Raw genomic sequence first — 13213 nt, forward strand, 5'->3', positions numbered from 1 at the left:
AGCACACCACGAAAAAAATGATGACTCTACTCTACAAAAAGTTGGATGGAGTGCCCTGCTTTTGAGGGGGGCACGATTGGTATCATTGGAACTCCAGAACGCCCACAGGGAAGAAGGAAAAAATATGCAGAGAAGAGAAGAAATTCAGGGGTCCTGTATGGTGGCCTGGATGACAAAAGACTGTAAACAGGGGGTGGGGTGAAGGGAAAGTGATGTTGTGATTAAGGATGGATTAACAGGTTTATAACTGGTCTGCTGATTTTGGAATTTGCTGGATTGGGGGGGGAAGCCGGCAATCGGGGATGTAAGGTTAAATTGAGAATAGTTATAGTTTTAAAAGTGAATGGATTTTGGAAAATGTGAAAATATGGAGGCTTATAGAGGGAGAAAAAACAAAAAATTAGGCACGGGAAGAGAAAATGGGAGTTTGATTTCTCAGTGATTTGAATATTAGATGAAAATGTTAACAATTGATTTATAAGTTGTATAAGATGCAAAGGTGTATTTTTATAAAGTAAGAAACTGTTGCAGATGATAAAAAAGGGATGAAAACCGGGGAAGGGGGGGGGAGGGGAAGCCCACAAAATATGGTTTTACAATTATGAATGCAAGAAATTTTTTTTGTTTTGTATTGTTTTTTCTTTTTTCTTTTTTTCGCTCTTTCTTTTTTTTCCCCTTTTTTCCTATTTCTATTTTTCTCTCTTTTTTTTGGTATGACAATAGATGGTTGGATGGATGTCCTCCTGCGTACTGCCCTGGTTTGCTGGAGCTCCCTGGTGGCAGGGGGGGGCTTTGGGGTCAGGGGAGGGGGGGGAGGACAGAAACCCAAGCATAAAATGGACCATCTCTGACTGTTCACATACATGGGATACTTCTGTGGCAGGGGAGGACCCATGTGGGTGGGTAGGAAGGAGGTGGAAAAGGGGTTTAAGTATGTACCTTTTTTTTTTGCTTTTTTGTATTTTGTAAAATTAATAAAAAGTATGTACAAAAAAAAAAATTGACAAGGGGTAAAATTGACAAGGGGTAAAATTGACAAGGGGTAAAATTGACAAGGGGACGCGGGTGGCACTGTGGGTTAAACCACTGAGCCTAGGGCTTGCCGATCAGAAGGTCGGCGGTTTGAATCCCCGCAACGGGGTGAGCTCCCGTTGCTCAGTCCCTGCTCCTGCCCACCTAACAGTTCAAAAGCATGTCGAAGTGCAAATAGATAAATAGGTATCGCTCTGTCGGGAAGGTAAACGGTGTTTCTGTGCACTGCTCTGGTTCGCCAGAAGCGGCTTTGTCATGCTGGCCACATGACCTGGAAGCTGTCAATAAAGCGAGATGAGCGCCGCAACCCCAGAGTTGTCCACGACTGGACCTAATGGTCAGGGGTCCCTTTACCTAATTTAGCCCCAGCCTGAAAAAGGCAACTTGACCTGCTCACCCAAGAAACCTTTTCCAGGCAACTCCCCAGGAAGCACTGTAAAACAAAAACAAAACAAAACCCTTTTGTAGAAAGAAATTCACATGCGCTTTCGCAGAAGCTTGTTCTGGAAGGAACTGGGCAAGTTCCCCACACACTCTGTCAGGGCTGGTGCCACCCAGCCATTTATTAAAAAGGAGGCTCAGGCTTTCCTGGGTGGAAGCCATGCCTTTGATCTGGGGAAGCTTCAGGCCCCAAAAGTGCTGGGGGTTGAGAACTGCAAAAAAATAAAAAGTTGTGCGTGTGTGCAGGTGCATGCATTCTGTGCATGTTCAGAGGCACGCTTCAGGGTGTTTGTGTATGAACCTGTCGAATTTATGATTATGATTATTTTAAAAAGATGGCCTATAATCTCTGGACGGGCGCCCTTCCTTTGTCTCCTGCTCTTCCCTCGCTTCACCGCGGCTCCTGCCCTTCAGCCTTCCCTCCCTCAGGCGCCCCTGCCTTTCTCCCTCGTCCCACGCGGGATGAGGGGGGGGAGCGGGAAGCTGGCCGAAGGCCGGGGTGAGTGAGGGGCGGGCCAGGCCAGGCCAGGCCGCGGAGGGCAAGCAGGGCAAGGCCTCGGCTCACCCGGCCGCCGCCGCCTCAGCCTCCCTCCCGCCCCCGTCACAATACCCGCCCGGCCGACCCAACAATCCTGCGGGGCCTGGCGGCGAGATTGGGCCTGAGGCGAGCAAGCGAGGGCGGGCGGGCGCGTGGATGGTGTCTGAGGAGACCAGAGGGCAGGAGGGAGAAGAGCAGCAGGAGGCGCCGCCGCCCTCTCCGCAAACGCCGCCGCCGCCGCCGCCGCCGCTTCCTCTCGCCCCACGCCCCCTTCCCCGTCCAGGCGCGGACGGAGCAGCCGCTTCCCCCTCCCCCTCCACCTCCGCCTCCTCCTCCTCCTCCTGCGGCCGCAGCAGCCGCCGCCTTGCCCGGGCCCTGCCCAAGCGCCGGCTGCTGCTGCTGTTGCTGAGCCGCCGCTGCCACCACCCAATCGCCCGGCTGGGGGAGCGGCGCGGGGCGGGGCTGGAGCTGCCTGGGCCGCCGCCGCCTGCGGCCGCCGCCGCTGCTGCTGGAGGAGCCGGCGGGGGGAAGCCGCCATGGAACAAAAGAAGCGCTGAGCCGAGCGGCGGCCGTGGCGGCGGCACCACCGTCGTCGCCGTCGCCGCCGCCGCTCCTGCTGCCAGCGCCTCGCCTCAAGCCCCGCAAGAGGCGGAGGAGGAAGAAGAAGAGGAGGAGGAAGAGGAGGAGGCCGTCGTCCTCGCCGCCGCCGCGGGAGAGCCGGCAGCAGCAGCAGCAGCATGTCGCCCAGGAGGGCCCAGTAGCCGGAGCGCGTCGCCCCTTCCTCCTCCTTCTCCGCCCGCCGCCGCTGCCGGCGGCCTAGCCGAGGCCATGCCGAGCGGCAGTGCCTCGCCGTCGCCTCAGGAGGAGCCGCCCGAACTGGCGGGGCTGCTGCTGCCGCCCAGGCCGCCGCCGGGCCTGCTGCTCCACTACCACCACCATCCGCTGCTGCTGCCGCCGCCGCCGCCTTCGCCGCCCCTGCCGGACGCGCCGCTGCTGAGGGACCGCCTGGCCGGCTTGGGCCTCGGCGAGGCGGCTCCCGTTCCGTCGCTGGAGCGCCCGGAGGAGGAAGAGGAGGGCGGCGGCGAGGAGGAGGCCCCCGAGGGCGGCGGCGACCTGGAGCTGGACTTGGAGGAGCCGCCTGACGAGGTGGACGACGACGACCGAGGAGGAGGCGGCGGCGGAGAGGACTTGCTGCTGGAGGCCGGCGGCGGCGGCGTCCCGGCGGCTTCTCTCCTGCTGCTGCCTCCGCCGCCGCCGCCGGCCTTACCCCCCGGGCTGGGCTCGGTCATGCTGCCGCCGCCCCTCTCTGCCGGCTCGGCCTTCGAGGCCCAGGAGGCGGCGCTCGGCGGGGCGCTGTACGGGCCCGGCGACGATGCCCACCACGGGGGCGTGATGGCGGCGATGCTCTCGCAGGGCTACGGGCCGCCCGGAGGAGGTGTGGCGGCAGCGGCGGCGGCGGCCGGGATCCCTCCGGTGCCGGCCTTGAACGGCGAGCAGGCGGCGCTGCTGAGGAGGAAGAGCGTCAACACCACCGAGTGCGTGCCGGTGCCCAGCTCCGAGCATGTGGCCGAGATTGTGGGGCGGCAGGGTGAGTGCTTCGTGGGTGGGTGGGGGAGCAGGAGGAGGCCTTGGGGGTGTGGGAGGCTGAGTAGATCGGGGATCGGGGCCCCGAAATTAGATGTCGCTGGGGAAGGAAGAGGAGAGGGTGGTGCGTGGGGGGGGGATTTGGATAAACTGGGTATGGGCGAGGCCTCCCTAATTATTATTATTGTAATTATTGGAGGCTGCCCTGCTCTCTTGTGGCATGGGAAGCACGAGGGGGGGGGCGGGTAGCCTGGCCCATTGAATGCACACACGCGAAATTTGCACGAAGCCAGGAAAGCCAAGGGTACATGCAGTGGGATACAGTACTGGGAAGGGTTGGGTCTGATGGAATGGGATGCACGTGGGGTGACTTGGAGCGAAGGCGAAGTTCGGGGTGTGTGTGTCAGGAAACCCCCGGGCTGGAGAATTGCATTCAGAGCAGGAGGAAGTCGGGTCTGAACCTTGGGATTGTCAAGATGCCAGGTGGGGGTAAAGGAGAGGAGGGGGAAATTGTCTGGAGGATGGGGGGGTGCACAACCTCGGCGATGCAGAATTGAGATGTGCTGGAAGTTGGGGAGACCTCTTGGTTTTGGAACTTGGGGGTTGGGATTGGTAGGTGGCCTGCCCAGTTGCAGGGTTGCTGAATGGGTTACCTTGGTGGTGGTGGTGGTGGGGTAATACCAACAGGTGGGTGAGGAAGTGGTGTTCCGAAATGTGGGGTGGTTTCTGGTGTTTCTGTAGAGAAAGGGAAGCTGCATAAGAGTTATGAGCTGGATTGGGAAGGAAAGGTCCAAGGTATTGTAAAACTAAATGTAGGAGGCCTTTGGACAGGCCTGGGCATGTTCCACAGAAAGCATGAGCAGATTTGGGTGACTTAAATTTTCACAGACAGTAACAACTTAGTTGTATGGGTGGTAGAACTGAGTAGGGCCTGTGGGGTTTGTTTTTTTATGAAGAACAGACACTTAGAAAGAATGTTTGCTTCCATTAAGTGCGGGGTGGGGGGTGGGAATACTATATACTGCTGGTAAGAAAGGATCAGAGATCTTTCAGGAAGCATTATTTTGGAGAAGATGAATAGAATATTTATTGCAGGTAGAACTGTGCACAAAGTCTTATTGTTGCAGAGTTTGGAATGGATGATATCGAAGCCTGATGTTAGGAAAAACTTTCTAAGTAAGCATAACTTAGCAGTGGAAAATACTGCCTGGGGTGTGGTGGAATCTCCAACCTTCAAGCCAGGGGGAGGTTAGGAAAGAATTGAGTTGGGATAGGTGATGAATTCAACGCCTGGGGCTGGCAAGTGGTATGAATATTGAGATGACTTCCTGGTAGAAAGCTGGTGTGATGTTAGTGTACAGTACTAGGGAGACCAGAGGTCAATCCCCAACTTGGTCGTGTAGCTCACTTAATGATGCGCTTGTCACATGCTCAATCTTCATTGTGAGACCAGGTCCCATTTTCCTTGGAAAGATAGACATGTAATGTGATGTGAGGCCATTGCTAATATACACAATGTGGTGTGAGGCCATTGCTAATATACACAAGCACCTTAGCCTGTGGTAAAGGACTCCTACCACAATAAAGGGCCACTTCACTTGTATGATTCTGAGAGCTCTTTCAATGAAAGATTTGATATATATTAACTGCATGCTATGTGGTGATTTGCTATCTGCTGGGATACACTTTGGAAGATGCTGTTTTGTTGCTGTAGGTGGTCTGTAATGCTGTAAGTGGTAATATAAGTGTGGGAGGGGGGAGAACTCTGGCGACAGATCTACTGGAATATAATAATTTATAGTTGAAGGGTTGGCATAATCCAAGCTGGTACAGTATCAGAAGGGTGGGTTAGAAGTTAACTAGCAGAGCCCCTTTGTAAAGATGAGGCACAACCACTTTTCCCACAGCTTGTGCTTTCCTTGTCCCCCCTCCCCATCTACAGTGTAGAGAACTGTATTGCAAGTTTCATAAAAGCACAAAAACAAACTACAGTAGTTGAATTAATGCCACTCATCCTTTCCCATTCTCTGTCAGTTAATTGTCAGATGCTTTCCTGTCACCCCTCCTTCTCTTCAGAGTTATCCCCCCATCTGTCCTTTTTTGTCTGGGAGCACAATAACCTGAAGTTGGTGGGAAGGCGTATTCAAGGACACAACAAAAGCGCCAGGCTGGTGTGACCTGTGAAGCAATAAATAAAAAGCTGAAGCAGACATACTGTGGTTGGCTTTGCAGATACAAGGATAGGCATCATTTGCTGCTATAAAATTTAAGTGCCTGTCCTTTCCCCAAAAGAACTTGATTTTGTTGTTTTTTAAAAACTTTAGCTAGCTCTGATTATAACTGAATATGAAACCTATTAACCTCAGGGCAGATGCTGCCATCAGGCTTACCTCTGTTAGCAGTCAACTGACTTGTTAGGGACTGGCTCAGATGAGCAAAGTTATGCTACTGTGGCTTTTACTTTGACATGCTTCCATTTCTGCTGAATCAGGCTATAAATAAAAAGAAATGGGTTTTACAGTGAGCAGATTTAAGGAGGGAATACATGTATTGTTTCATGTTTGCCTGGCCAACGTCTCCAATCCTCCAGCTTCTGCTTTCTGCTGTTGTTTCTACCAAGTACCCTGTTTCTCAGTTTGTGCTTTTCTGATAAGGACATGACTTGTGATGTCATAAAATCAAGTTATCACTTCCTTGTGGATGGTGTGGTCAGTGATATAAGCATTTCCATTAAACCAAAGTCCTATATAGCATGTGATTTTTTTTGTTATTTGATAAACACTTCAAAAGTTTGACTGTCTTTTGTGCTTTAAAAGTATTTTTAGTCAATCATTGTGCTTCTTAACTGATTAATCAGCTACTTTGAATTTGGTTAATTTGCATATTATCGTTTATGATGATGAAAGTAATTTATTATTTAATAAACGGTACTTGTTGCTCATTATTAGAAAATATTAACAATCCTCTTTCCCTGTATTTCATTCCATATCACAATAACATACCAGAACCAACAGCTTTTCTGCTTCAGGCTAGGTAACCTTTTAAAGATTGCTCCCGTGATGTGCTTATTCAGTAGAGCAGATTGGACTATACTTCCCTCCAACCCGTGTCCATCATGTGGAGAGGAGACTGGCCCACTGACCTTCATCTCTAGCATCCTCAGCTGTCCATGTGGGCAAATTCAAATATATCCAACACTCGTGGTGGGGATCCTCCTGCCCATAGGCATAATTATGCCTGGCAGGCCATTTTGGCCAAGCCATGCCCACCTGCCATACACCTAACTTCATATGTTGTCAGGTATGGGCAGATAAAGGCACAGTGGGGCTGCAAGGACGTCAGTCAGCTGATCAGCGGGACTTGCATAGTCCTGCTGATGAAAGCTCAATAATCAGCTGATTGTTGGAGCTTGCAGAGCACAGGGTTAAGGCTTCCATGCACATGCTATGCAAAAACTGGTCATTGTGATGCCAGCTGATTGACAGGCGGATAGCCCTGTCCACCTGTATAACTTAGCCCACAAGGCTGTGGGAGGTAAGAAGCCCACCAGCCAGCCAGATCCTGTTCTCACTTATGTCCTAAAAATCATCCTTCCGCAACCTAGTGTATTTTAGACTGAAACTCCCATCATCCCCACCCAGTGGTGGGAAATAATGGTAGTTACAGTCTAAAAAGATCTGGAGGGCACCCAGAAGGGAACACTGTCTTATGCACATAAAATTCAATTTTATGAATTTTATTTTATTTATTTTGTGATCAGTTTATTGACAAAATCTGCTGATGAATAATATACGCTTTTAGCTTGTGCACATAAGAAATTATGCACTTAGATAGTACATACATCCCCATGGTTGGGGGCATCAGAGACTAAGTGGAGAGAACATGCATGCTTATACTTCTCTCCACGTAATAGACTGCCTTTGGGGGCATGTAGTCCTGTGGATTTTATTTCCTTGGTAACTGGCAAATGAGAACACTATTTAGAGATTAGAGCTGGCATGGAAGTCTACTTTAAATCTCAGAGGCAGATCACAGAATTGTAGAGTTGGAAGGGATCCGAGGGGTCATCTAGTCCAGCCCTCTGCAATGCAGAAATCACAGCTAAAGGATCTTTGACAACCGCCGAAGGAGGAGAGTGCACCACTTTCCGATGTAGACATCAAACAGCTCTTACTATCAGAAGGTTCTTCCTAATGTTTTGTCAGAATCTCCTTTCTTGTTATTTGAATCCATTAGTTTGGGTTCTACCCTCTGGAACAGGAGAAAATAAGCTTGCAGCATCTTCCATGTGACAGCCCTTCAGATATTTGAAGATGGTATCCTATCCTATAACCTGTTGGTATTATCTTCTCTGGGCTAATTATGCCCAACTCCCTCAACCATTCCTCATAATGCTTGGTTTGCAGGCGCTTAATTATCTTGGTTGCCCTCCTTTGCATACATTGTAGCTTGTCAATATCTTTCTTAAACTCTGATGCCCAGAATTAGCTGTAATTCCGTAAAAGGCTTTATTGAAGTACTGTAATAAAAAAAAATTAAAACCCGTTACAAACTATATGGTAAATAAATAGCTGTCCCTATGACCAAACAGCTCTTCTGCTCTCAAATTTATGCCCTACCGGTATTTACTGCTGTCCCAAGGACCTTACTACATTGCAGAAAAGCAGAAAACCATACTTTCAAAGAAGAAAAATGCATTTTTAAATGTGTACCTTTTATACAAACAAAAGCCGAAGAAATGTGTTGGGTGTTCACAGTTACTCCTGTTAAGAGAATCGCAGGCATTAGAGAATTTAAGAAATTGTGTGACCATTTACAGTGCAACCATGATTCCCTCATACAGCACATCCCCAATATTCCAGCTGGTGTATTTTTCACCCCAGCTGAGCTCTTCTTAAGCTGGTGACATAACTTGGCACATTTGCTTACTTAGACTGTCTGTGTTCAAGCCATACTGGCACAAATCAAAGTGGTGGAGAAAGAGAGAGAGATTAGGGCAAAAAAGGCTTGTGTCAAGTGTGGGATGTTTGCTGGGGTGGGGAGAAGAATAAAACGACATTGCATCCGGAGATTCCTGACTTCATTCACTATTCCTGCCCACCTGTTTGGTGTAATATACACCACCAAAATACAAGTGTAACAAAAATTCAACCCATAGTCATCAATGCAAGGGAAGAAAATGAAGGTTTACAGTGCCACCTATATAGACCATACACACAAGAGAAGTTCGGATGTACCAGTAGTTTAATTTGCACAGAAGATAGGTTGGCTTATCTGCCTCATTAGTATTTTCTGGAGGCTAGAATCCTACGCACAATTTACTTTGGATATAAGTCCCATTGAACTTAAGAGTTGTCTACCTAGAAATAAACTCTTGCATAGAATTGCTTTGCTAGTTCAGTAGCTGTCAAGTAATATCTTCTGCAGCCTGGATTGTAAAATACTAGTTTGTTGATTCTACCAAGAAGTAAGGAAAGAAGTAGCAGCCAATCTAAATACATTGTTTCCCCAATCTGTTTCCAGTTCATAACAAGTGGTTGAACCACCTTTTCACAGTGAGGTGTGAGCTACTGCAAAACAAGCACACTAGAGTATCTGTTGCTTGGCATCTGTCATAAAGGTTGGTATGCAAGTTATGTTAGCTACCTGCAATTAAAAGTTGCAAGATACAATCCTCAAGTGTGGTATATGCTTCTGATATGCTCCTCAATGTTGAGCAAGTAGCTCTTCTCCAGAAGTACTTTCTCAGGGATTCGGTTCCTTCAGACCAGATTCAGAAAATGTTATTTGCGTAAGAATTGAGTCCTGTTCTGTTTCCCCTCCCCCCCCACACCAAAGGCTATTGGTTATTGCAGTTACTTTTCGTACTACATGTTCCTGGTCTTTAGTTTCTGATGCCACTACAGAGTCAGCATAGCTAAGAACATGTCATAAGTAGATTTGTGACTCCACAAAGAAATTCCTGTTTTAAAAAAATATTTTCTGTAAGAGGCATGTGTGAGGAGAGGAATAAACAATAGTGCATCTGTACATATTAAACAGTTCTCAAAATTATATTGTGCTATTTGCACCTAGAAAGCAAAAGTTGGCCAGTTGAGATGTCTGAGTAGTTCTGCATTCAAGACTACACCTGGCCAGCTCAGCATTGGATGCCACCGTGGTAGAATTTAACATTTCTGAAAGTACCTAAAACAGTTGCCCAGGTTCTTATTTCTGCAGCCTTCTGAAGGCCAAGTAGGTGGGACAAAAGAACTGTGTTTCATCCAGAGGCAAAAAAGCAACAACAAAAAACAACCCTACTAACATGAAGGAATCTGAGTAGAATTTGCCTTTAAAAATGGATGGTGCTAAATGGATTTTCCTGTTTCCTGCTTTGCCAGGCATGCTCTGACAAAGTAGCCACAAGAGGCATAGTTAATCCAGGCTAATATACCGGTAACCTCAGGTAACAAACCCCCATGTAGTTTTGTTTTGGGGGAGAGTTATCACCGTTTTATAGTGAATGGCTTGTTCCACTTAAAAATGTGCTTGTCATAAAACATTTTGAGGAATGGTGAAAAATAAATACCTGTTCAGAAGGACATTTTGTTATAATCCTTGCTTACAATGTACAGTACAATTGTACACACCGTGTAAAGTCAGAGCTTGTATTACCATAGCAGGTAGAGCTCCATCCCCCTTGATATGGATGGGCAAAGGGCTATTGGTCTCATTTTGTATGATCAGCTCCATAATATTCTTGCAGTGAAGCTGGTAAACTGTGGGTTGGGTGTTGTAAGTCTTAGGTAGATTTGTAGCTGGGTGTCTGACCATACATAAAGAGTGCTCACTAATGGTTCCATATCCTGGAAAAAAGTGGCAAGTGCGGTGCTTCAGAGTTCTGTCCTAGGCCCATTGTTGTTCAGCATCTTTATTAACTACTTGGATGAAGAAATTGAGGGGATGGTCACCAAATTTGCAGATGGGGGGGGGATAGTTAATGCCACGGAAGACAGGATTCACGATGACCTTAACAGATTAGAGAACAGGACTCACACTAATAATATGAATTTCAATAGGGACAAATGTAAGGTTCTGCACTTAGGCATGAAAAAACAGCTGCACCCATATAAGATGGGGGACATTTAGCTTGGCAGTGTGATGCAGCAGCAAAAAAAGGAAAAGCTAATGCTATTCTAGGCTGCATCAACAGATGTACAGTGTCCCGATCAAGGGAACCTAATAGTACCAGTCTATTCTGCCTTGATCAGACCACACCTGGAGTACTGTGTCCAGTTCTGGGCACTGCAATTTAAGAAGAATATTGACAAGCTGGAATGTGTGCAGAAGAGGGCAGCCAAGATTATCAAGGGTCTGGAATCCAAGCATTGGAAGGAATGGTTGAGGAAGTAGGGTAGCCTTGATGAGAGGAGACTGAGAGGAGATATGATAGCCATCTAAAAAGCCAGACTCAGACTCATTTCCTCTCTGGTGTGGCAAAGTCACAAGCAGGGGAGGGAGCAAAAGCTCTTTTGTGTTTTATTTACATTACTATACATAGTTTATGTTGTGTGCAAACTAGGCCAAAGTAAGTTGTTTCTCCCAACCCAATTTGACAATTCTTTGAGGACAAGTATAGCTTCTATAATGCTATAGAAAGGTAATAAATTGAAGGCACATTACATGTTATTAAAGTTCTCATTTGACATAAATAGTAATTTTATGAAAAATGGATTTGGTTAAATGATGGTTAACAAGGGGGAAAAGGCTCCAAAGGTTTTAAGAACAGTAAATAGCTCCCCTGCTAACTAGGCTGCTCATTTTTACCCATTGTTCCCTTGTTCGTTCTCTGCTGACTGAAAAGTGTTAGGTTTAAAAAGTACTTGAAATTTTAATAGAGGTAATATGGGAGGACCTCTGTGCTTTATAGAGGCAAAACAAAAAATACGATAAAGCTGATTTATTTAGCTGGAAATCGCCATTTAAGTTTGCATTTCTTCAGACAGTCTTTTGTACACTCCACATTTGGGATGGAGGATAAATCAAATCAAGTTCGTAGAAGAGGAGGAGGAGGAGTTTGGATTTGATATCCTGCTTTATCACTACCCTAAGGAGTCTCAAAGGGGCCAACAATCTCCTTTCCCTTCCTCTGTGAGGTGAGTGGGGCTGAGAGACTTCAGAGAAGTGTGACTAGCCCAAGGTCACCCAGCAGCTGCATGTGGAGGAGCGGAGACACGAACCCGGTTCCCCAGATTACAAGACTACCGCTCTTAACCACTATACCACACTGGCTCTCTATCAACAAGTGTTGGCCATTATGGTTATATGGAACCTCTGGATTCAGAGGCAGCATACCAAGATGCTGAGAAGGGCTGCTGTCTTCCTCTTCAGCTTGTGAGCTTCCTGGAGGCATCTGGTTGACCATTGTTGGAAACAAGTTTCTGGGCCTTGATCTGATACAGTAGGGTACCTCTTATATTCTTATAATGACTCCCATGAAATTTGCACTCCAAGAAGCTGAATTCCATAGCATTAGTAATTGGGGTGGAGTAGTTGCAGTAGGAATGATTTGATTTATTTTTTAAGGCAAGGAAACTTTACAATGGTGAAAGATATGTGAGCTTTCTGAAAATAGGGCCAGATGGACATTAAGATTAAGTTCTTGAGAGAGTTACTGAAGAGTCGTAACTTAACAGAAATATAACCTAACCAAGCAAGGTAACTATGCATCTTGATGACAGATGTTTTCCATCCAGAATTAGTGTATATTAAAATATGCTACTGGCATATTCTTGTAACTTCCACTGTGGAATATTAATACACCAGAGTTCCCAGAGTCTGAAACTGAAATGTGTTAGGTATTTTAGATCTTTTTTTTTTTTGGCCTTTGTGTGATTTCAGTGGGTGGGCCTTATGTGTGCACATTCCATTTCTTCAGCTGCCTGCGAATTTATAGCCTTACATTCAGCACCATCAGTACTGAAGCCATTGCTGGCAGGGCTGCAGTAAGTATCTCACAGCTCCATTCACTACAAGCTTTGCTCTGTGTTATGAGGCGCAGAGTCATCCAGAATGATTTGCTGCCAGAAATGGACAGTGTTACGCACACTGCACAGCAAGCAGAGAATTCAGGCCAAGAGCAAGTTTCAATGACCACCTTGAGAATAGGTTGGTGACCGCTGCTTTGTCTCCAGCCCAAATTTGGTGGCTGGTCTCGCCTGCTGCATGTGATGACATCACAGAAACTTGTACAGTAGTACCATTTCCAAAGAAGAGGGCCAGGCAGCCCCCAATTGAAGCTTTCTTCGAATCTGTACAACTCCAAACCTCCTTTGCAATAAGAATAGGAAGGTCAGAAGGGGGAAAATAAACAAAGCCCCAAACCTAGCCTTTGGTTTATTGAACCTCCAGAGCAGAGGTCAAAAATTTAAAAGGAGGCAAACTTCTAAACCTGCTAAAGAAAATACTGTCATGTCTGTCTGTCTGTTTGTATTTTATATACCAGTAAATTATGCCTTTTGAGTGCCAACATCAAGAGGCAGCTGTCGGTATTTGACTCCTGAATGAGTAGGAACATAGGAAGTTGTCTTGTATTGAGTTTATCTAGCTCAGTAGTTTATCTAGCTCAGTATTGTCTAC

At 47.2% G+C, this 13213-nt stretch overlaps 1 protein-coding gene across 1 annotated transcript in view; it reads left to right on the forward strand.

Moving 5' to 3' along the window:
* Positions 1-716: 716 nt before the first annotated feature.
* The window catches only part of MEX3C (mex-3 RNA binding family member C), a 31833-nt gene continuing 19336 nt past the window's right edge, over positions 717-13213 (forward strand). The window contains exon 1 of the mRNA XM_035100345.3: positions 717-3599. Within this exon, the coding sequence (XP_034956236.3) occupies positions 2168-3599 (1432 nt within the window). The 5' untranslated portion in view covers positions 717-2167. The remainder of the gene's footprint in view (positions 3600-13213) is intronic.

Source organism: Zootoca vivipara, chromosome 10 (assembly GCF_965207765.1).
Source record: "Zootoca vivipara chromosome 10, rZooViv2.hap1.1, whole genome shotgun sequence".
NCBI classification, from domain to species: Eukaryota; Metazoa; Chordata; class Lepidosauria; order Squamata; family Lacertidae; genus Zootoca; species Zootoca vivipara.